Source organism: Myxocyprinus asiaticus, chromosome 32 (assembly GCF_019703515.2).
Source record: "Myxocyprinus asiaticus isolate MX2 ecotype Aquarium Trade chromosome 32, UBuf_Myxa_2, whole genome shotgun sequence".
Taxonomy (NCBI): domain Eukaryota; kingdom Metazoa; phylum Chordata; class Actinopteri; order Cypriniformes; family Catostomidae; genus Myxocyprinus; species Myxocyprinus asiaticus.
The window spans coordinates 16,494,069-16,519,354 of NC_059375.1; the positions used below are offsets into that span (position 1 = coordinate 16,494,069).

The following is a 25,286-nucleotide window of genomic DNA, read 5'->3' on the forward strand; positions in this document are numbered from 1 at the left end:
TCTCAAGCGCAGGGCACAATTTGGCATCCCCAGCCGGAACTGTGGAACCTACACGTATGGCCCCTGAACGGAGCACAGTGAGCGAGCCTGAATTGGCTCAGTCTGTAATGAACACCATTTTGCAGGCTAGAGCGCCATCTACGCAACGCCTCTATGCCCTAAATGGCGTGTGTTTGTGGATCGGTGCTCTTCATGCAGAAAAGACCCAGTGAATTGCTTCATAATGGAGTTCCTTACATTCCTTCAAGAGTGGTTGGATGCTTACTTAATCGACGCTTAAGGTTTATGTAGCGACCATCTCTCATGTTCCTTAGGGGAGCGAGGCGCTTGAACCTCCCTCGCCCTGCTAGGGTTCCAATATGGGACTTAAATTTGGTGCTGAGGGTGCTCATGAGCCCTCCGTTTGAACCACTGGAATCTGTTGAGTTGCATGTGCTCTCTCTAAAGACTGCACTGCTGTTGGCTCTGGCCCCAGTCAAATGGGTTGGTGATATACAGGTGCTGTCAGTTGACAGTTTATGTCTGGAATTCGGACCGGGGCTTTCGAAAGCCATCATTAAACCCCAAAAAGTTTATGTGCCTAAGGTGCTTTCCACGCCCTATAGGGCTCAGACAGTCCACCTACAAGCTTTCACTTCCCCACCATCTAATTCGGATGAGGAGCAGTTAGCGCATTATTATGCCCCGTGCGGGCATTGCACACGTATGTGGAGTGCACCTGCCAGCTTAGACAGATCAGATCAGCTCTTCGTTTGTTATGGAGGATGCATAAAAGGCATGTCCGTTTCCAAGCAAGGCTCTCTCACTGGATTGTTGATGCGATTGCCCTCGCTTATGAATTACAGGGCGTGAGATGCCCTATTGGCGTAAAAGCACATTCAACTAGAGGCATGGCCTCTTCATGGGCACAAACAAACGGTGTATCCCTACAGGATATATGCTTTGCAGCAGGATGGCCTTTGCAGAACATCACAAATTTTATAACCTAGATGTGGCGTCCATCACTTTGCGAGTCTTCTCTGCCTAGAGAGCTTACTATACCAACACCCGGCGGGTGAGCCCAAGCTCCATATTACAGGCGGGCTACCTGTTATAATTTTAATACAGCCACCTGTGTAGGCTGCTATCCAATTTACTCCCACTAGAAGTCACAAGCACTTCCAATAAGAATAAAAACTCCCTCCCTACTTCTAGTTATGAAGGGGTTAAATTATACTGCATGTATTATATGACTCATACATCTCCAGATTAAGATTAACTTCCCATCTGGTTTTCACCTTGTGGGGTTATTCATTTTCATACACACTTGAAGACAAATTATAATAAGTCACCGCCCGATGGGCCCGTGACCTCATATACCTATTCTTCTAAATGCTTATACACTGGTGCATCTCAGGGTATGACATTACGTAGTGCGGAGTGATGGGACTCCGTTCCCCAAAGCGTTTAACTGCAATGTCGAGTGAACTGAATTGATAGGGAATGTCTCCAGTTACTAATGTAACCTCGGTTCCGTGAGATAAAGGGAATGAGATATTGCAAAACTTGGCCGCACTACTACTTCAGAGTTTCGAGGTACACGCGATGCGTTCTTGTCCTTCAATCAGAAAATTATGAAGAAATGGTGTTTGAGCGCCCACTTATATAGGGCGAATACATGCCTAAAGGGCGGGGCACAAAAACCATTGCCAATCATAAGATTGGCATTATGATACAAGGGCTTCAACTAGGTCATGGAAAAGGAATTCCCTTAAAGCGTTTCACTGCAATGTCTCATTCCCTTCATCTCAGGGAACCGAGGTTACGAGTAACCAGGGACGCTTTCCTGTAGCAGTTATTGGGTTTTGCGTGATCTAGGTCACACCCATAAATTTAAATTACTTTGTTATAGCCATGACAAATAAAAAGTTCAACATTTTTGGATAATTATTAATCTAGGCTGTCCAAAGATTCTTTCTGTAAAGGTTTTGTTAATGTCACCTAAAAAACCTAGGATTAGTTCGCAAAAGTATTATTTAAAGGTTTTTTAAATAATCTCAAATATTTAACGAACGATTTGATTGACACCAATGGTCGTTGATGCAAAATTATTCTGAAAGTGGATATTTATCATATGATACATCTAATGCATGTCTGTGTGACACACCGCATAATATTCAGCGATTTACATGTATGTAAAACATGATAGCGCCTCCAGGTGGCCCTTTTTTTTTTTACATTTTGCTCAGACCTCTAGGGCCAAGACTCAAATATGCCCACCGCGTTTGGTTCCGATCGGCCTTTGTTGACCTTGTCAAAAAGCTGCTGAATGTTGATTGGTCGATGGTGGCCATGTTTTTTAGATATACAACTGTCCTCGTAGACCTTAATGGAACCGTGGACAAAGACACTGCATGCAAAATTACAGGTCGATTGGACCAATGGCTCCTTAGTTACAGCCATTTTTAGATTTTTCAGTTTTATAGTGCCACCAAATGGCCGAGGTGCGCAATATTTTTTAAGTGTCCTCAGAATTGCCCAATACATAGGTTTCCTGAGTTTTGTGAAAATATCTCATATTGTTGAAGAGTTTTAGGCATTTGTATAAAAGTGGCCATGCATGCTTTGTACATTTTGGCATTCCGTTGCGACAGTCAAATGAAAGTTCTAAAAAAAATTTATAATTATTTATAATGGGACTCCAAAGAATATTTCTGCATTGGTTTGGTTCCAACCAGGCGAACGGCCTAGGACTAGTTCGTGAAAGTAGGTTTTACGAAAAATCGCAAATTGTGAAAAAATAGCGGAGATAGCCATTTCATCTTGAGTAACGGATTCTAATGTTATTAGTCACTTGAGTCTAGGAGAAACGGTTTGTGAGTTATGGCCCAAAAGTGAACAGTTTTGTTCACTGTAGCGCCCCCCATAGGTCGATCAGGATGAGTCCATGCATATGTGTAGACTGCTGGGGTACTACCATTCCCCAAAGTTTCATGTCTCTAGTTTGGTCTGCACAATCAGTTTTAGGGCAGAAAAATAATAATACTAATACAAATCCTGACAAATACAGTTGGGTTTCAGCACTTTGTGCATGAACCCCTAATAAGAAAGTAAAAAGCCTGCAATGATTCATACTTCACTTGCAGAAAAGTATTTGTCCAGATTTGGGTATTTCTTGCTAAACAATTGGAATTTATGCAGAAAAAAAGTAATTGGGTTATCATTTCCACTACTAGTCCAGGTCATGTAGTGGTGCAAGGCAAGCACATGATACTCTGCAGTTTGATAAACCTTGTTATAGATGTATGAACAGCTCTGACGTAAACCAACAGTATTAACATTCAGAACAAATAGTAAGAGGTATAGAACTTTACAAGACAACATTCTTAGACTGTAACACAAACGTCTGGTATCATAGTCCCTTATGTTTAACATCACATGCCGATAAAACATCTTTGTTTCATCTCCCAGATAAAGGTCTTCCTTGACAGATCTAACAGTGCACAGACCTGTGGTGCCTTGATCCTGCCACAGAAGAAAAAAGTAAAAAATGTCATTCTGACTTTGTCTCACAATTGTGACTTTATATCTTGCAATTTCGACTTTAAATCTTGCTATTGGAAGAAATAAAGTCACAATTGTGAGATATATAAAGAATTGCCATTTTTACTTCCCTCATCCCTGTCAAATGTAAATGTCAAGAACACTGGCGGGTCACATTTCACCCCAAAATCAAAGGACAAAAATATGAAAATTATGTCTATTTTTGTACCTAAGATTTAAGATTTGCATTGTGACATTATTTTCATAAAACTTAGGCCCTCCATTGTCATTACTGTAATGCAAATTTATGAATGAAAATTACAAACAAACCTGAACAAAATAAAATTAAAATGTCCAGACCTGTTACAGTAAGGAAAGGGCTAGAAATCTTAATGTCACAAATAGTATAGTCTACTTCCTTTTCTTTATGCTAAATTTCATTTTTCTTTTTTCTCAGAGATGTTATCGTGAGATTTAATTTACAGTTATGTATTTGGCAGATGTTTTATCCACAGCAATTAATAATGTATTCAAGTTATATATTTGATCAGCTTGTGCGTTCCTTGGGAATAGAACCCTTGACCTTTGGCGTTGTTGGTGCCATGCTCTACCAGTTGGTTCACCCACTATAAAAATACACAAAGATTTAATGTTTGATTCATAAATCACTTACAGTACTTTTAAGTTTACAGAAGCAGCTTTTTGTTTTCAACATTAAAAGCATTTACAACTTGCATTTACAAAAGTGCTGGCTACAGTAAATAGTCATAGGATATTATGTACAATTCACTGAGTGCAGATAACAGCAGATGTGTTTTCAGGTGTGTTATCATGCTGTATCACACCTTTAAGGTCTCTACAAGTTCAGGCAGTCAGCTTGCTAATGAATTACTCCAGTCAGCCTAACACCCTTTGGCAGTGAATCCAGGTTCAACTATAGCACACTGGCTGGAAAAACTCCAGAAGACGCAAAGTGGTGACTCATCCAGCCTGACTGGGCTTGATCCTGTTTTCCTTCATGTCCTTTTTGCTCTTTTGAATAAAGGCGAAAATCTCATGGAACAAGGCTTTATACTTAGGCAGCTGGGTATCGTCATGTGTGCTTACACTCTGGGAGTGTGTGTGCATTTTGTTGGAACTGGCAGGTGGTGTCTGCACAGCTTTATGGTTCTGTGGCAACATTCCTGTTTCACTATGACGCAGTAGCATGTTGTATTTCTCCTGCAGGGCGGTGTATTGGGCATCCACCTCCTTTAGAAATGAGATGCTGTGATGCTTCGCCTCCTCGACTTGTTGAAAACAGCACCGCCCATTCTCGCGGACACTGTCTATTGCTCCTCCCTCCTCGCAGACAGGGTTACACAACTGCCTCTCACTGCAACAGCGCTTTAAACCACACCTCCTACGTTTGACCATGCCCACTTCGTCCTCTGAGGAGAAGAACACTGTGTCTGGCAGGATGGTGTGGGTGCTAGAGCGCAAAAGAAGTCGGAGCTCCTTGACTTCAGTCTCCATTTCAGCTATGCGGTCCTGGTAGCCACCCAGTAGTGCCAGTTTTGGCTCTAGTTCACTAAGCTCGCGTGCCAGAGCATCAGCTTCATGCTCTGCGGCCTCTCTCAGAGCACGCTCTGTGCTCAGCTGGGCCTGCAGGGAATGCACGGAGCGCAGGAGGTCCAAGTGCTCCTCCTCCTTCAGAGAAGAACAGCTGGCAGAGAAGGTGTGCTCATGGGAACAGAGCCTAAGAGAAATGTAGCATGGTAGAAATCAGAGCCGTCAGATAAATTCATATTAAAACCCTTTAAACTCTATGGACCCATTGGTAGGTCCGAAGGGGGTGATATTACTATTCATTTTGTTGCCCTAATACCACAGTTCACAAAAGTGAAATATGATTTCTGCAAGACATCAAATACAAACGTCTCTTTTATGTGCTGACCACTGCTGCTGTAAGCCCCAAATAGATAAATATAAAAACTTTATATTTCCTCTTACCTTAGGCAGTGTTCTACAAAATGACCCATTGTTTTTTACTTGTATGTGAGCTTGCTTGTGTGAAAAATCCAATGTTATATCTTAGATGTCCAGAACAAAATATGCAGTCCAGCAGGAAATGCATGCTAAACAAATCATCAGAAAAATATGTTATCGACTATTGGTGATACAATGTATTATATCATCGCAAAGGTGAAGATCTCAGTTTTCTGGTGACATATAGATTGAGCTTCTAGTCCACTCAGAGGCCCAGATATTCAATGAAACATTTAGACTGAATGTCTATGAATGAGCACATCTGTGAGGGCTGAAATCCGTTATAGGGTCACCTACATTTCAGATCTGCATTTTGTGATGGTAAGTGATAGATAAAAATGATTTTTCCTAGTACGTGCTGCCATCAAGTGGAATGAAATAAGACTTTTTAAATAGAGACCAATAGAACAGAACCAGAATTACATGCTTGCAAATTTAAGACAACAACAACAACAAAAATTGTTTTCTTTTTTTTTTTACTTTCTGTTTACCATAAGATAGCACACATATACAATATTACTTGTGAATAATTTGATATTCACAAACATTTTTTTTAATTTGGGGGGTTTTATGAAACTTTTTAGTCCACAGTATGTGTGAATGGTGAGCCTTTAAATTCGAGTGTGAAACATTGCAGGTGGCAGCCCAAAAATGCACCAGAGTTTATGGGGTTAAAATGTATGTAACTTAACAGTAAAGAAATTATTTCACTGCATATAAAAACATATTAAAAACTAAATTTGACTGCAATTTGAAATAGGCAAATATTAGGTTAAAGGTGCTATATGTAAGATTGACAACAAGTGTTTGAAATGGGTACTACAGTCCAAATTCAAAATATTGGAGAGTTGTCTGCCCCGCCCCAGACTCGAAGCTCTTGCAGTTTGCCAGAATGTTGACATGCAAATTAGCCAACTCAGCATCCGTTTTAAAGAATTTCTGGGCTTTAAGCTGTCTCCATCTTCCAAAGGCATCTCCAGTATTTATCCTTGATTTACTATGCCTCTGGTCATGGTGGTTTTTAGACGGATGGTGAGGCTTTTTAGGTCGGGTGGAATCTGTTTTCTCTGATCCAGTTCGTTTGCTGGCTTCCATTGCTGCAGCACGCAGTGTTGTTTGCCTGCAAACTTGTTCAAATCTTGCAACCCGGCGGTGTCGAAATACTATTGGTGAGTGGGCAGTGGGCGGGATCACACAGGCCAAAACATAAACAGAAATTGGAATGGAAACTTCAAAGTAGAATATACTGGCTGTAACATTGTTATCAGAGAAGCCAGTATTTCAACTTAGCATGTTTCCTAATTCTCTAATGATATATTATGGTAATTTTATGATTTAGTACAGTAAAAATATTACATATAGCACCTTTAAAAAAATGAGTTTCATGATTTTGAAACATTTATGAGATAAACAAGGAAAATTAAAAATGGCACTCCATTTCAAAAAGGTTGCCAAGCCCTGGTCTAAGCTATAGTATGGATTCAGAAGACATGGAATATATCACCATATGAACAAATTTGATCATGTTTTTGTCCTTTTTGAAGCTTGACAGACATGGCCACTATGACTTTAAGATGTCTATATGAGATTGACCTTTGAAAAGAAAAAATCTTGGTTCAGTCAGGTCAGCACAGTAAACTCATAATGACCACTGTACTAACCAAGTTTACTGTCTTTCATGGGGATTAGCTGGGGCAAGCTTAGCTTAAGGGCGATTCCCTTCACTGATCCTCTTATTTCAGCAAAGACTTATCAAATACAAACCCATTCTACTTAACAGAGTAAACAGTGTTGAAAATGCAATACTTAGTGCTGAACTAATTAGTCTGTCTGGGCAAATGTTAGAAAATGTTGAATATATACAGTATATATATACATACGCACACACTGTATATTGGCCTAATTCAACTTTTGTTTAAACCATATCCATGGTCTTTATATGACCACAGCAGAAGATTAAGCAGAGCCTCCCTTTCTGAATCCCAAGCACTGTACAAGAAGAGTAAAATCCTATTTCTTCATTTACTAATCCATTTGACCATTACCATTTCAGGACTGATAGTTTCATGAATCTAACTTAGCAGATAGCATGTAAACAAAACACTTAATTTGGATTTTCAAATACAACAAAAATGCATGAAAATGCATGTAAAACAAAGCTTACTTTTGTAATTGGCACTGCTTTTTGTAGCATGTGAGACCCTGATCGTTACATGGCTGTGCACTGGGCCTGGTCTGCTCAGCAGAAACCGACTTCAGCTCTTTCACATTTCCCTGGAGCTCCTCCACATGAGTCTGCAACACTTCCACAGTCTCTGTGAGCCTGCCGTGATGAGATACATGATTGTTCTTGGCTTGATACATTAAGTTCAGCTCTGTTCTTTTTTCTTCTTTTCTTTTTACAATTTTGTGTTTCTGGTTTTGTGTCTTACCCATAAATTTTGAGATGGGCAGCACGGTTCTCCAGGACCAGTCTTTGGTTTGTCTGCTCCAGGTCTCGTGCAGAATTGTCCAGCTGCTCGTACACATTAGCATGCTGATCATTCACTGACCGCAGTAAATCCACCTGTTTGGATAGATACTGAACAAAGGAAAAAAGAACATTAGACCAAACTCTAATAGACAAGTTTAAGTACCCTTACTCTCTTCATTACATTATCTTGAGGAGAGTGGATAAGCAAAAATTTCAAATTCAATTTTCACCGCTTTTTATGAGAAGCCTATGAGTCGAGTTCAAGTTAGGGTTTTATTTGAACAGTTTGACGGTTGCAACATCACTAATGGATTCTTATTGCTCATCCTGTCATCTGCATACAGTAAATCCGGACATTTGTCTATCAAGTACTGCTTGTAAACCAGGAAGGTTATCTGGCCTATCTCTAAAACATACAATTATTATACACCCAGTTAATAATTACACTCAAATAAAGTTACATACAGTTACATAAATAAAGTTAAATAAACTCAAATAAGGTAATATACACCTAGTTAATAATTCAGCCCTTTATGCAGAGAAAATCAACTGCTCTTTTATTTTTTATTTTTACTTTTATTTAGCTTTCTAAATAAAAGTTCTTTGTCTGTTCTTCTTTCTGTGGAGGTTTTTAATCATCCAGGACAAAATGTCAACATGCTTTTATGTCTGTAATGATTTTTAGTCAAATTATTTCATTATGCACACCTTCTGTGCACATATACAGTAGATAGAGTGCATAGAAAGGCCCTGCTATAGAAAAGAAACATAAAAATCCTCCAGTTGCAGTAGCATTCTATAATTTACACATATTACAAAATATAAACTAACAGATAATTGAATAAATGGGGTATACCTCTATTTCCTGTAGCTGCTCCTGGTTGGTGGCGTACATCTGTTGAAGTCCCTTTTCTAAATCTCTGTTCCGCTCCAGTACATTTTTACCCAATTCAGCAGCCAAATGAAGATCTGCACAATGAGTAGAAGAAAATTAAAGTAATGTCATTGAATTTCCATGATCGGTAGTCTATTTTAAAGGCTTTCTAGAGTAAATATAAGCTATAGCCCATGCAGTTGATGATGCCAAGAGTAAAAAACTAACAGCAATAAATGAACAAGTGCATCTTACACATTCAAACACGCCAATGTGTTCTTTTAAGAGCTGAAATGATACCTAGACCTACACTGAAAAAAGTTATTTTGTGGTTAATATAGCAGAAAAGATTGAGTACTTTCTACATTCAAATATGTACAAATTAGTGCTCTAGCTTATAAATATTATTTATGATTGTTTGTTATTTATTTTTACAATGTGTTATCATGTATAAATCCTAAATTAGAAAACTTTGTCATATTTATTTGCTAATTTGAGTAAATTTCACTGGTAAAAGAATAAGTACATTTTACTTAACTTTTCAAAGTTGGTGTTTCCAGCATGCATTGGGCTTGAATAATTAATCAGCTTGCATGAATTAACAATTTGCAAGTTTATTTACACCGTTTTATTGTTATATTTTGTAACTTCTTGTTTTGTGCAGTTTTAAGTCAATTTTCTACTCAAAGTTACCTGTTCATAATCATAAAAATTATCTGTTGACTGTCACCATCATGGTGTTTTGTGCAAAAAGTGTTGAGGGGTGCGTGCACAGCTCTTAATGTCGTTTCTATTGCTGGTAATGTTGTCTCATACACATAGCATGCATAAAGTTAAATAACTTTATTACTAAATTAATTTAAGTACAATGTAGGACATATTTGTAAGTGAAAGTTACTGAATTTACTGAACTCTTTAAATAAATTTTACTCACTTTAATCAATATTATGTTAAAAAGTTAAGTCGATTTTACTTAGTTTTATACCGTAAAGTTTTACTTAGAAAAAACTGTGTGCAAAAACTTGCAAAAGATGAATTAAGTCAATCTTACTAGAATTTTGTTTTAGTGTACTAATATTGATTTCCAGGCTGTAACAGGCTGTAAATGGTCTTTAAAGAAAAAAGATAGATTTTTCCTTACCCTCATCTTTAAAATTTGGAATACCATTTTCAGTTCATTTCTATTAGGATAAATGAAGCTGTTAGCAATTATTTTACTTTTATACTGTTTATCTATGCACAACAATACATTTACTTGAGAACAATGATTAATCTAGATTATGCATTAATTTGGATTATGTTTCAGTTTACATTATCAGGCAGTGTTTAGCTCTCCTTTTTCATAACTTAGGAAATTTCCCTTTACTTATCTGATTTACGAGCATCAGTTTCAAGCTGCAGTTTACTGAAACTGATTGCCACACAGAATGTTATGAAGGGCCATGAACAAAAAAAAAACATGTTCACAACATGTTCCTTTATTCATCAGTGTAGTTTTAAGGTTGAATTAGATTTCCAAAATGAGATAAGCCAAATCACAGAGATGAAATGCAAGTAGCCTACATACTTAATCAATATACTGATAACAAAGTATAGTGTTTTTTGCACAGTTTACCACATTTCATTTGAAAAGTAGCAATGATTAACTTCTGTGTATATTATACCAGTATGTCAGATAAAGAATAACTTACCATGTTCCAGATCTTGATGGTCATACCGTGGTTCTTCTTCTTTAATATCAAATTCATATTCTATCATGTCTGTGAGCATCTTTAGTCAATTGTTTTACATAAGTAAGACCTTAAGTTTAGTTCAAGTTTAGATCCTGTCAACAAATTCACATGATTATTTTATTCCTTTTATGTTTCTTAAAATGATTTCATTAAGAATATGAGAAATGTCTCTGCATAGTAATCTCAGTCTGATTCTGAATGAGAAGAGGTCTGTTCTGCTCTCCTCAGCAGTGCACGCAGGAGGAGGATCTCAACATGGCACGCGCTCTCTGTAATCTAATGGTATTGTGACGTATGGATGCACTCCCTGCCAAGTGATCTCTGCAGTTCTACGTGTCACCTAAATACAGGTGTGCACAGATTTTCCTTTGAACTGTATGTTTATTTGATTTTTCCGTAAAAGATCTAAACGATGGATCAGTAAAAGTCCAAATAGATAAAAGAATAGGCCTACTATAAATATAGGCTAGCATTTACAAATTCCTACATATAAATTTATAATAATAGGCCTGAAAAAGTAGTGAAATAATACATACTTTAATGTGAATGCTCCCTCTATCAACTATCGGTTATCTTTAGATGACCTTTGAGCTTTTGTATAATGTGTACATGGCATTTCTGATTAGCATCTATATTACAATATCTTATTCAGATATGATTGTGAAATGTGCATGCATTTAAAAAATCAATGCCAATTTAATTTACAATTTCTTTGGTAATGGGTTAGATGCTCTACTCAATACATTTTCTAAACTCTTCATACTAGTATCACACAACATCAGTGTCTGTGGACTGAACTGTGGATTATCTTGTCATTGCTTTGATACAAAATGCATTTAATGCCTACATCTTTCAAATTCATGAAAAGTTTTCTCACTCAAAAGCAACCATTAGAGAAACTCTGTGTATCTATAACTTACGGTAACTGAATTAGACAGCAATATACCTTATTCCTACCATAATTTAATATTAAAAAATACTCAATATATAAAAATAAAATGTAAAACAATTAGTAAAACCTTCTACAGCTTGTTTCTCTTTTAGCTAATGACCTACTTGGCTATTTTGCGTTATCAGTGTTGTTAACATCTTTACAAATGGGGCCAACTTTGAAATGATTGCATTGAAAACATGGCTGACAGGGCAGGTAGACTGACACAAGGATGCAAGTAGGTACGGCTACAGGCCAGAGACCTCCAAATGGGGTTGAAATCTCCAGAAGAGGGCGGAGTTACTCCAGAAGAGTGTGTGCAGGTAGCAGGTAGACTAGCACAAGGGCGTAGATTCCAGGGGGTATAAGGGGGAGGTAACCCCCCTTATAATCAAAACAAGCAAGTACAATCCCCACCCCCAATGTTCAAGCCAAATCTACGCCATTGGCACAAGGACGCGAGAAGGATATAGCTGCAGGCAAAGTCCCAAAAAGAGGCGGGAGCTCCAAACCACCAGCGAAGATATAGGGAGCCCCTAACCCTTTCCATAACCGTGTGTGGAAGGAATGCCCCCTTTTGGAGTTCACGCAACCCTGTTTCCTTCTGGAATAACCCCACCCTCTTTAGGAGACTCCGCTTCTATTTGGAGATCTCCAGTCTGCAGCTATACCTGCTTGAAACTGTCAGCAAAGCGCCCTAACCTACCACCTTTTGGAGTTGCCGCAACCCCCTTTTGGAGTAACCCCGCCTCCTTCTAAAGTAACCCCGCCCCTTTTGGAGATTCCACCCATTTGGGCAGAATCTCCAAAAGAGGGCGGGGTTACTCCAGAAGGGGGCTCCCGCCCCTTTTCGGAGCACTGCCTGCAGCTATATACTTCTACATTTGGAGATCTCTGGCCTACCTACTTGGAACTTGTGGCCAAATGCAGAGAACCGCTTTGACTAGCACTACTAGTAATTAACTTTTTGAATTGGATTCAGCAGAATGTTGTGTTTTTGTTGGCCTACTCTGTTCAGAAAAGATAAATGAAGGCATATGAAATCATCACATAATTTGTGTTTTGGTCATGTAACATGCGATGTAGTGCATCCTGCACATCCTGTAGGCCTACATGTTTGTAAATATTGCTTTCTGGAGAAAAAAAATGCTTTGTAAATATAGTATATAGTTAAATATAATTTTCAGTATGTGGTGTTTTTAAGGTCCTTGTGTTATGAATGACAAGCTGTGGTTGCTGTGTGCGAATGTTTGCTGTTATGGTAGAATAATTTGATTTTGAGATGTGTATTGAGAAAACACACAACCAATTGTGAAAGCTGTAATTTAATTTTAATTATCCAGTCATAATTTATGGCTACGTATTTTTTACAATATTTTTTTCTCAATAATGCTCTATTTCTAAAATTAAATGGTCCCTACACAGTTCATATTACAGCTAAAATGCACCACCTAGTTGTAGTATAGGGCTCACTAACAAATCAGGTTGTCCGAGGTGATAAATATTATGTTTCAAAAATGTAGTTTAAAACACGTGTCAAGTTCGTAGACATGTAATCTTTAGGTTTATGTTGTTTTTACAAATTTTTGAAAAACATTTATAGCATTTTCTACAAAGAAAATGATTTAATGATATAAAAAAACATTTCATGCGGTGTAAACAAGGTATTAAAATAGTTTCATTGCACCTTGAATACATGAGAATGCATGCAGTTTAATCATTAACTTCAAAAAAGTTTTCAAACATGTTTCAAGGTGAAACACACTGGCGGCCAAAATTTTAAAATAATGTACAGATTTTGCTGTTTCGGAAGGAAATTGGTACTTTAATTCAACAAAGTGGCATTCAACTGATCACAAAGTATAGTCAGGACATTATTGATGTGAAAAAAAAAACAGCACCATCACTATCTGAAAAAAGTCATTTTTGATCAAATCTAGACAGGCCCCATTTCCAGCAGCCATCACTCCAACACCTTATCCTTGAGTAATCATGTTAAGTTGCTAATTTGGTACTAGAAAATCACTTGCCATTATATCAAACACAGTTGAAAGCTATTTGGTTTGTTAAATGAAGCTTAACATTGTCTTTGTGTTTGTTTTTGAGTTGCTAGAGTATGCAATAGAATGGCATGTCTTAAGGTCAATATTAGGTAAAAAATGGCAAAAAAGAAACAGCTTTCTCTAGAAACTCATCAGTCAATCATTATTTTGAGGAATGAAGGCTATACAATGCTTGAAATTGCCAAAAAACTGAAGGTTTCATACAGAGGTGTACACTACAGTCTTCAAAGACAAAGGACAACTGGCTCTAACAAGGACAGAAAGAGATGTGGAAGGCCAGATGAACAACTAAACAAGAGGATAAGTACATCAGAGTCTCTAGTTTGAGAAATAGACGCCTCACATGTCCTCAGCTGACAGCTTCATTGAATTCTACCCGCTCAACACCAGTTTAATGTACAACAGTAAAGAGAAGACTCAGGGGTGCAGGCCTTATGGGAAGAATTGCAAAGAAAAAGCCACTTTTGAAACAGAAAAACAAAAAGAAAAGGTTAGAGTGAGCAAAGAAACACAGACATTAGAAAACAGATAATTGGAAAAGAGTGTTATGCATCTTAACCCCATTGAGCTTTTGTGGGATCAGCTAGACCGTAAGGTGTGTGAGAAGTGCCCGACAAGACAGCCACATCTATGGCAAGTGCTACAGGAAGTGTGGGGTGAAATGTCACCTGAGTATCTGGACAAACTGACAGCTAGAATGCCAAGGATCTGCAAAGCTTAGAAGGTTAAGTTACCACCTTCTGCTACTTATAACAATGAAGAAAATAAGCGCAGTTAGAATAGCTAAACATGTGGGAGAGCATTGTTTAGAACCATACTATGACCTTGTTTTAATGCAGTATGTTGCACTTAGAAGTATATAGTATACAGAGTGATAGGAACCAGACATAGATTAAGGAGAAAATGTTTATTAACTGTCTCAAAAAGTTACATCAGGTGGTTACAATTTGGATGTAAAAGTTACAGATTAAATGTATGAAACATGTATATGAAACCAGCATGCATACTACCTACGGGGAAGAGAATGAAAGGTGGAAAGAGAGTGTAAAGAGGCCATTGAGAGCTGGGAGTCGGGCCTGATGGCCTGTGACCATGCTGCCCAAGAGCAGAGCCCAGAGAGGAGTCAGAGAATAGAAAGAAAAGCCCAGTGCACAAGTTACAATTTATTATTCTTTCCCTGACCATGTGACTAGAACCAGACCAGATACATTTAGACTGACCAATCAGCAGACCACCTTTAACCCCCACTGTACTCAACTTGTAACTATTTGCAGAGCCCCAACACACATACACCTCAGCCAATAGGCTGACAGATCACTATCAGCACCCTCTGTATGTCATGGAATGCAATAGGACTGTTTTCACAAAGAAATGGGAGTTGTAACAGAAATTATGTTGTTAATTTTCCAACCCTACACACTCTGTGTGCTGTTTTGGGCCCTGAAAACTATATTTGATGTGAATAGGAATAGGAGGTCCACAAAATGCCTTTGCCACCACATAAATGCCTGATTGTGGGTCAATAGGTGGACTCTGTAAGTGGCATTGTTTTGTGATGTCTGGGAACTCAGAATGTCGTCTTTGCATATGGCGCTTCAGATTTTTACGATGCATAGACATACTGCAGTGAGAACACTCTACAATCCTTTGGCTTAATGTATTAACTCTCACAGGCCGCTGGGTCACATTCTTGCAAAAAAGACTGCCAGGCTGCTCCTCTACACTGCCAGAGCTTGGTGTGGCGATATTGTCAGGGCTTGGTATGGCGACACTGCCAGGGCTTGGTGTGGCCACAATGCCAGGTCTTGGTGTGGCGACAATGCCAGGTCTTGGTGTGGCCACAATGCCAGGTCTTGGTGAGGCGACAATGCCAGGTCTTGGTGTGGCGACAATGCCAAGTCTTGGTGTGGCGACACTGCCAGGGCAGTTCGATAAGTGAGTCAAGAAATCTTTTCTCCTTATTCTAGTATTCTTACAGCCTGGGCAATGGAAATGTGGCGATGCCCTGCAGTGTTGGTGGCATTTATGTACTCTGACACCTACACAGGGGTAAAAAAAAAAATATTTTTGCAGCACAGTGCAAAACAAGATAATAGCAATAGTGGTGGTAATAATAATACTAATAATAATGCACAGGGTTGTAAAGTATTGGTAATGTTTATGGTAATATGTATCTGACTGTCTAAAAGCCTAAATGATTCTTGGAGATATTAAGTTTATATCTTTATGCAAAAAGCTCTTACCTTTATGGTCAACAAATATATTTAAATGCGAAACAATGTGTGCTTTTGCCTCAGCCTCATGTACTGTTTGGAAAAGACATACAGGACAGTGGAAGTGTCCAGTCTTACGCTGTATGGAAAGTTTCTGCCCGGACAAAACGACTGATCCATGCACCTAATAAAGTCAGGTCAAAATATTACACATGTGGTATTATTACACTAATTCATCACTTATTATTATTATTATTGCATACTGCACACATCGTGGTGTATTGTGTTAATTTCTCAAGCAAAAAAGTGGGACAAACCATGGTACAAACTGCATGAATATTGTCAGTGTTATGGATCTTCTGGGGATTGTGTTAACTGGGGATGTGCACGTGCATGTGAAACATTTTACGTGGTTTTTCGGCAGATTTGTTCAATGTGAATTGTCAAAAACATTTTGCATATTATAAATTAGGGCTGCACCTAACGATTATTTTTTTTTATCGATTTATCTAACGATTCTTTTTCCGATTAGTCGATTAATCTAACGACTAATTTGCCAATTATTCTAAAGATTTTTTATAATTATTACTTGATTAATATAATAATTAATTAACCCAAAATAAATATAAAAAATTGTCTTATTAATATTTCAATATTTTATTAAATCATCTTCTCTTAAACACAAATAAATGTACAAGAAACAAAGTGTGCACTGCAGGGCATTATTCTGCAACAAAAATAGCCCTGTCTTAACTGGTAATCTCCGTTTTACAGTCCAACATAAAATCTCTCCAAAATAAAAGAACTTGTTCAATTCAAGTAAAAGGAAAGTGCAATCTACATTTAGCAATCCAACAACAAAATAAATGAAACAAATGTAAAATTCAAGTCACTTTTAGGAGGAATACCAACCTCAAGTTTAGCAGTCCAATGTTAAATAATTTTACAGTAAAATTAGTGCAATTTGAGTAACACTTATATGTTTTTCTAACAGGAATAACGAACACTTGTGCATTCTTAATACCTGATCAGAATTATAGGGTTCAAAACAGTGTTACTATGAATGCAAACTTTAATACAGTGAAAAAACACTCTATTAGCATAACATAAATATATATAAATAAATAAAAATTTCCAACATTCTTTTGAATGTCCATGTACTAAAATAAAATATTTTATGCCATGAGTGTACCTTCTATTACTATTATTTTGAATGGCCATGGAAAATGAAGCAATGTGATAATTTTACCTGGTCGCAAAAAGTAGTCAGTTAATTTACCTGATGAACTTTCACCTTTTGCTGACCCTTTATGCTTTGCAGAGCTAATGTGTGCTTCTAAATCACTTGCACCTTTATTAGCAACTGACACACAAGTGCCAGCTTTACATGTCATACATTCTGCTTCCCACGGATCTCGACCAGGACGAAAGCATGGGAATTTTTTGTGCAAATCTTCTGTAAATTTGCACTTCCGTTTGGGCATTGTTTCCACTCAGCTGTCATTTGCTGCTACTGTCAAGCAACTGTTTGATGCCGAACACAACAGCACTTTACGTGTTCGCGGAGAGATTGACAGGCAGGAATTTGGCCAATAGTTGCTGCAAGCCTCTTATAATTGACCAACTGGTGTGCGAGAAGGCGGGACTTACAAAGAGGGGTTAAAGCAATGCAAATATGCGCGCACATACAATGAAGTATTAGACCAGATGCACATCATAATGCAACTAAAGCCGAATCCCGGACATTTTCGCAAATCTAGAAATCCCAGCCGGACGCTTTTTTAAGGTCTGAAAAAGAGGAAATGTTCTGGGAAAAAGAGGACATAGTGTCACCCTACGTTAGCAGCGGTGCAGAAATTACTTTTAACATGGGGGCGATGAGGAAACATTTAGAAAATCAATTTAAAGTGACTACTACTAACAGAAACACGTGTTGTAATACTAATATGTCCTGCTTGGGTGGGGACAAAAAGTAAACAGGAGTTACGGTGCTGCCTTGCTGCCGTCTTGACAAAGTGCTCCGGGATGTTTTCGCTTCAAGTGTTCGTTCATGACGGTTGTACTGCTGTGATAAGCCATTTCCAATTTGCATAGCTTACACAGCACCACATTGTTGGGTCTCTGGCTAAAATACTCCCACACTTTAGATGATTTTTTTAGCTGCAGCTTGTTCTTCAGGGGAATCCATGCTTAAACCGGGCGCTGCCATTTGAATTACTCTGTTGTGACATGCCTACGCATGTTATGCAAATAGATGTATTTCTGTAATCGATGACGTCGATGAATCGTCCCAGCCCTTTTATAAATAATGTTGGTATCATTATTAACCAGAGCTGTTTCATCGATGACACCGTTTAAAAGTGATTTTAAATAATGTGGGACATTGGTTTGAACGGGAACTGGCGATTACACTTGTCAGAACATGAAATCGCAAGTGGAATTCTTAGGCTGATGTGTGCCAGTAATATACTTTCAATTGCTTTTATTTCTTAATAATACCTAATGGCTTGATTAACCATAATAGTTTGAGTAACTTATTCCTACCATTGAAAATGAACAAAGTGAATGAATTATTAGTGCTTGGACCAGGGACGGATTACGACTTGCAAAGGCCCCAGGGCCAATTATCTCCAAGGGCCCCCCTCCCCTCCCACCATTTTATTACATAGCAACTGGCCCAAAAGTTGTTGGGGGGGGGTTCGTTTTCATTGTTGATGGATTTTCGAGCGGGGGGATCGTGCAACCTTTGACCTGGTCAGTAATCCATCCCTGGCTTGGACACTGGTCCAGTGGTAAGTCATAATATTACTGGCAGTACTCAAAGAGACTGGGTTTCAAATCCAGATCAATTAGGATACATTTGTTTATTTGCTGCATATTATGATGCATTTTAACAGGTCTATTGAAAACCATTTTTAAAAACACATACACAATTTTTTATATTGTTTTAAATAAATAAATCAAAATTGCAAATGAAACCGACTGCCAGTAATTACAGTACAATCAACTGAATTTTCTGAAAAGGGTTGAATTACTGAGAAAAATTAATAATAATATTAACTATGTTGTCCATAGTTTACAGGCTTTTTAAAATTGTCAAACAATTTTAAGATTTAAGACTGAAAATCTTAATCTCAATCTTAAAATATGTTTCCTAAGAACTTTCTCAGAGTATCATTTATTCTAACTCATTGGTCAATTTGGCCTTTGTACATGCCCTCCACAAAAAAAAAAAAAGAAAAAAAAAAAGAAACGCACTACCACTAGACCAACCAACTTTATCAAACTATAATTTTTGTATATAAATAAATGATAGTAATTTAAGAGTATATGCCTATTATTGGCACATATCAGCCACATAATGTCCCACATTAACATGGGCAACCAGATGTTACCCTGTGAAACTCTTCACTCTTACTAATTCATTGGTACAGACATCGATGAAACAAAACGGGTTAATAATGATACCAACATTTTTTATAATGTTCAAAACGTCTTTTCTTTGCAACATGACAATTCACACTGAACGAATCTGCTGAAAAGGCTAGTAAAATTATTCACGTGCACGCGAACATCCCCAGTTGATCCATAACACCGCCAATTCATCGTCTTGTTTGATGGTGTAAAGTAATTTTTTTTTCCTTAACATGAACCATAGCAACTTTACACCAGATCACAAGGATAGGACGCTTAAATGTGTTCGATTAAATCCAACTCAAATAGTACTTAACAGGTACTATCATAACGCGTGATCTCCTCCGCTTACCTCCTGTGCCGCCATTTTTCTTAATAAAAAACGTTTAGAAGCTAAGCGTTGCTGTCAGTCTATGGGTGGAGGCCCCGCCCCCTTTAGAGTTAAACTGACTTTATGATCGACGCCTAGTGGTAGTACCGGGTATGACAGGTGGCTCTCGTGGATTGACGGGCTCATTAACATGTAACACAGGAAGTAAACGTCTGCAATGAAACTCCACTGATTTGTGGCAAATGTATTTGTCTTGCGGATTACACTTAACAAAGATGTGGCCGCCTAAACTGCACCACACCTTCAGGTTTGTTTGTTTGTTTGCTTGCTTTGAATTTTTGTTCGTTGAATTGGGGGGGCTGGGGATATTTCTTGTACAGGTCGTTTTTCTTCACTAGTTTAGGTGTCATCATCTGTTCAAGCGCCGGTCTGTTTGACTCACAGCACTGTCTCTATGTGTAATGTACAGATGAAGACCCTCATCTTCTGCGCTTGGGTGGTGTTTTACGTATCCTTTCTTCTGGCAATGAGAAGGATGTGGACTGGAAAGTATGTTCGCAGTCCACTTGCTCGTTCTCTGTTCATGAACATGGTGACTGAGAGTGACATTACTGGACATGAAGCCCAGAAGGTAAGTAAAGTGTGGATGACCGTTTGTTGTGTTTTATTGACTTGTTGTTGAGTGATTTAAAGTGCAAATTTAACTATCTTTACAGTGGTACGATTGCTGTCCAGACATGCTTGGAGAAAAAGTTCAGTCTGTGTTTGTGCAGAGCCATCTGGATGCTGAGACACAGGATTTTCTCCGCAGGAGTGTAGAGAAATCCAGTTGGCTTTTCACCCAGCTGTACCACTCACTGTTCTCCACCGTCTTAAGCCCCATTATTTCTCGAACATCGATCAATGGGTAACTGTGTTCTGCACTCATTTTATAATCCTCAATGTTTTGAATTGTCTCTGATTTGCTCATTTTGGCTCGTAAAGTGACTTTGTCCTGGCCGTGTGTTTATCCGCAGCTTTCTGGGACGGGGTTCCATGTTTGTCTTTTCAAAGGACCAGTTTCGACGACTCCTCCGGATCAGTCCAGACTGGAAAGCGGAAAGACTGTTGGATCTGGGAGCCGGCGATGGGGGTGTCACGGAAGTGATGGGCTCTCATTTTAATCAGATATATGCCACAGAAGTCTCTACGCCTATGAAATGGCATCTCAAAAGAAAGAATTACAGGTAATTGCACCTTTGGATGCTCCCATCTCTTGTATTTCTGGCTATTGGCCTGCTGTCAAACGGTAATACAATGCAACATCTACCGGCCCTTGAATTATCCATTGAGGTGAATTTGAGTCCTCTGTGCTTGACTTTCATTTGGCAGCTTGTTAGGGATAGATGAATGGCAGAGAACAGGGTTCCAGTATGATCTGATCAGCTGTCTGAACCTGCTGGACCGGTGTGATGAACCACTTAAACTACTGCAGTACATCAAGCAATCCCTGGTGCCTGGAACAGGGCGGCTCATCCTTGCAGCTGTGCTGCCTTTTCAGCCTTATGTAGAGACAGGTAAGATGAGAGGTGTAACCAAAACTACAGTTCAGTTAATAGTGTCTGGGATACTTTTTTCATCCTTGTGAGCAATATATATATTTTTTTTATCATTTGAAACCTAACATAACTTATTTTTGTGAAGCGTTTGCTTGAAAAGTGTTTTATGTTAGGGTTACTAACGAAAAATCGTGAATTAATTATCACGATACCAAAAATTTCAAATGCTACGATATCATCTTGTTGCTAATTTAGGTACCACACTCCAGGATAGTGCCAATTTTACTACATGTACAAACATGAAATCAATGCAGCAGAAGGATTTTGTTTAATTAAATAATACTTTATACAGTCTGCATGCGCTGCACGCTGCAGAATGAACAAGAGGTGCTGCTCTGCTCTCTTTCATAATTCAGAAATATGTCAAAAATAAAGGTTCTGCCAAAATAAAAGCTCTGTTTAATTGGATGCATGACATTGTGACAGACAAATATTACTATTATATAGACAAATGTAATATTCAAAGTAATAGCAAACACTACTAATAACAATAATTTAATAATAAATTATTTTATTATTATCATTACTATTACTATTATTATTATTATTATATGTTAGCAATATCACAAGCAAGTGTGACGAATATCAGCAGACTGTGATTCAGCCATAGCAGCACATTCATTTATATGGTGAAGCTCGGTTTTTTTTTACATTTTATTTTCATTTAATTAAAGGTGCTTTAGGCAAAAAAAAATTTAAATATTATTATTATGGAAAGGTATGCAAAAAATCGTACTACTCCCTGAAAGATATTAATAAAATAAGTGTCCTGAGATATCTCACGTCTCTGTGACAGCTGTAGATTTTGTAAACAGCAAACAAAAATGTATCAACTGGCCACCGACAATGACACTTTCTGCTTGTCAGTCATTTTGCACATTCTCATAGTTTTGTAGTTGCAGCGAATTATTAAGGCATAATGCAATTTTTATGCCATTTTGCTCATAACAGTTGACAGTTGAGGGCGCTATTTTGCTGCTGTTGTTTTGGACTACCGTTTCTGCTCCTGTCGGTCTCAAAAAGCTTGTTTGGTATCTTTGGAGGGCAGGGTTTTGGAAAAAGAGGGTGTGGCTAATCCAGCGGCTCAGCTTGACCGCTTGTGGAAATTCTAGAATGGCTAAAATCACCGTTTTCAAAATTAATAAATCTTGTAAAACTAAAACATCCAAAATTTAACATCTCATCTAAATCTCCTGGGGGACTACTATTTACCTAAATTCTTACTTCTAGTTTTATTCAAATGGAATTTTTTCATTGTATACAACCTACATTATGATCCTTTTCCTCAGTCTTTTGTTTGCAATCATGTGCTGACTTACATTTATATTGTTGTTGGCAAATACCTTTAACAAATACTTTTACAGAGAGTTAAAGGGAAAGTTCACCCAAAAATGAAAATTGTCATGATTACCCGACTATATGTTGTTCCAAGCCCATATGCATTTCTCTCTTCTGTGGAACACAAAAGGAGATGTTAGGCTGAATGTTAGTCCCAGTCACCATTCACTTTCATTCATTTTTTTTTTTTCCATACAATGAAAGTGAATGGTGACAGTTACCCTAACATCTCCTTTTAAGTTCCACGGATGAAAGAAAGCCATATGTGTTTGCAAAAACATGAAGGCGATTAAGTGATGATAGAGTTTTCATTTTGGGGTCAACTATTCCTTTAAGAGTGATGTTAACCCTTAAATAAGCCAGTGCTCTCCAGTTTAAAGTTTAAAAATGCACAGAAAATTAACAGATTAATTGCTGAAAGAGGGGACCTTGCTCCTAAATCGTTATGTTTATTGAAAATAGATGATAATATGTAGAAGACAGATAGATAATAAGATTATATTTTGCTGCAATTTAATTATATAAATGTATAGTCTGCGTGTGCTGCACGCTTCAAGCTTAATGTGTGCTCTGCTGTTTGTTATCTATTACAAACACGGAGTGCACTTCATGCTTGTGCTTATGATGAGGTGTTATTAGTTTATGAGCGGCCAGCTTCACACATTACCTTTGAAGTGTGCAGCACATTCAGACTGTATATTAAATAAATCTCAGCCTTTCGTGGTTTAATCATCACACAAGGACATATCACAATTTTAATTTGAATAATTGAGCATTAATACATTTATTTTATCCCAAATATGTAACATTCTGTGACATTCTGCGTTTAATAGTTTATTCTGTTTTTATGACTGGATTTCACGATTCCGTCCATGTTTTCCGCATCGCGAAATTCATTGGGCCGTACCTTAGATATTTTGTAGTCTAATGCATTGGCATTCATTTAAGTGTGGCTTAGGTATCCAAATTAATTTAAGGCCACTGTATCTCCTAACGTAAAATCTTGTAATATACTCATTTTATTTTTAATACGAGTGGTTTAAAATACACGAGTGGTGTATTTTATTATTATCATTATGCTCTCAGGTGGAAATTGGGTACGACCAAAGGAGCATATCAAGGTCGAGGGCAAGACGTGGGAAGAACAGGTGACACACCTGACCACAGAAGTGTTCCAGAAGATGGGGTTTGAGGTGGAGGCGGTCACACGCTTGCCGTACTTGTGTGAGGGAGATATGTACAAGGATTACTATGTGCTGGATGATGCAGTATTTGTATTAAAACCTCAGAATTGAAGTTTTCAATTTCTGCTCTAGAACTGAATTATTTTAGGTAGACAAATTTTAACATTTAAATTAAATGAAAGGGCTTAATGTACCAGTAAGTATAAATGAATTAGGTTTCTTGTCTGTTACATCTCAGGAAAATGACAACTTTGAGCAACATATGTTTTTCAAACTTATGGACTGTACTGTAATTGTACTGCAGGTGTAGTACTATTGGTTGGAGGTATTTCATGTAGCGGAAAAAGCACAAATTATACAACATATGAATTCTGTGAATATGGAGGTATTAAGGACTCCAAATCTCATTACTGTGGTTCTCCCTGTAAGTTTTCTATGTTTGTTTTGCCCGCTAGTATAAACTGAATTTCTCATGTGTCTCTATGAACGTTTTTTGAAACATTTTAGGACCAATGTAAAGCATCTTTTTTTCTTAATGTATTAACAATATTCAATAAAATTATGTCTGTTGTTCGATGTAGTACATGTAAAGTGACTAATTCATGAAACACAAGCAGAACTAAACCATTCTTGCATTCAGTTCACATGCAACAATTTATAACAGATTTATAAAAGATTTAGACAGAAAGGCGTTCTACGCATGTTTCATCAATGAGGTCCAAAGTGTCTGAATATAACAGTATGTAATTAATAGTTAATTACATGGTTGGGTGTGATGCTCTTTTAGTGTAGCTACTTATTTTTCCAGTGGTGAATTTATTCTCGTGACATTGATCTAATCAATCACCTGGCTAAACCATTACTGTGCAATAAAACTCTTTTGGTCTCAGTATTTTCTTTGAGTCCTGATATGTGATGCGGTATTACCAATGTGTCATGATGAGGTAAGCAGGATAATTATAGGCTTTTCACACTGTTTAACTGTGGGTTCAGATTCTATTAAAGGAATAGTTCACCCAAAAATGAAAATTCTCTCATAATTTACTCATGCTCATGCCATCACTGACATGTATAATTTTCTTTTTTCAGAAAACATAGATTGTAAGAAGAATATCTTTATATATGTCTTTATGTGCTTTTTGGAGCTTCACAATTTTGGTCACCATTCATTTGCATTGTATAAACCTACAGATGTGAAATATTTTTCTAAAAATCTTTGTTTTCTGAAAAAGAAAGTCATATACATCTGGGATGGCATGAGGGTGAGTAAATAATGAGAGCATTTTAATTTTTGGGTGAACAGTTCCTTTCGGGTAAGGCCACCTTTAAACCTGCCAAACGCCCCATCAATGGAGTCAGATAACTCTTAATTAAATCTAATTTGTAAAGGAGTTATTGGTGCATTAAAAGTTGACATTGTATGGATAAATATGTTTATATATTATGCGATTGGATTCCTGCCTAATCCTGCACCAACAAACCTGCCTGCGAACACCAATCGTCTGATTCAAGTGTGTTTGAATACGAGTAGGATTTAAACTGTACAGAGAGGTACATCCTCATGAGCAGGATCCCGCAACCCTG

The 25,286-nt window shown here is 37.7% G+C and overlaps 3 protein-coding genes across 4 annotated transcripts; 1 reads left to right on the plus strand and 2 right to left on the minus strand.

Moving 5' to 3' along the window:
• Positions 1 to 4,148: 4,148 nt before the first annotated feature.
• On the minus strand, positions 4,149 to 10,791 carry LOC127423186 (cerebellar degeneration-related protein 2-like). The gene is made up of 5 exons (XM_051667319.1): positions 10,589 to 10,791; positions 8,880 to 8,992; positions 7,983 to 8,131; positions 7,715 to 7,873; positions 4,149 to 5,260 (listed from the first exon to the last, which is right to left on the minus strand). Exons 1-5 carry the CDS (start codon positions 10,665 to 10,667, stop codon positions 4,504 to 4,506), a joined length of 1,257 nt encoding a protein of 418 aa, XP_051523279.1. The 5' UTR covers positions 10,668 to 10,791; the 3' UTR covers positions 4,149 to 4,503.
• Positions 10,792 to 12,948: 2,157 nt separating this feature from the next.
• Positions 12,949 to 19,618, minus strand: LOC127423184 (uncharacterized). Its single transcript, XM_051667316.1, has 3 exons — positions 19,604 to 19,618; positions 15,868 to 16,021; positions 12,949 to 15,663 (listed from the first exon to the last, which is right to left on the minus strand). Exons 1-3 carry the CDS (start codon positions 19,616 to 19,618, stop codon positions 15,023 to 15,025), a joined length of 810 nt encoding a protein of 269 aa, XP_051523276.1. The 3' UTR covers positions 12,949 to 15,022.
• Positions 19,619 to 19,760: 142 nt separating this feature from the next.
• LOC127423176 (protein-L-histidine N-pros-methyltransferase-like) lies at positions 19,761 to 24,594 on the plus strand. Of its 2 annotated transcripts, XM_051667303.1 has the most exons (6): positions 19,761 to 19,889; positions 20,052 to 20,213; positions 20,299 to 20,489; positions 20,599 to 20,808; positions 20,954 to 21,138; positions 23,605 to 24,594. In XM_051667303.1, the coding sequence occupies exons 2-6, from the start codon at positions 20,052 to 20,054 to the stop codon at positions 23,811 to 23,813; spliced, it is 957 nt and encodes a 318-aa protein (XP_051523263.1). In that variant the 5' UTR covers positions 19,761 to 19,889; the 3' UTR covers positions 23,814 to 24,594. The 2 variants fall into 2 exon arrangements, with proteins under 2 accessions (XP_051523263.1, XP_051523262.1); XM_051667302.1 differs by lacking the exon at positions 19,761 to 19,889 and having other exon boundaries at positions 20,037 to 20,213.
• Positions 24,595 to 25,286: the final 692 nt, after the last annotated feature.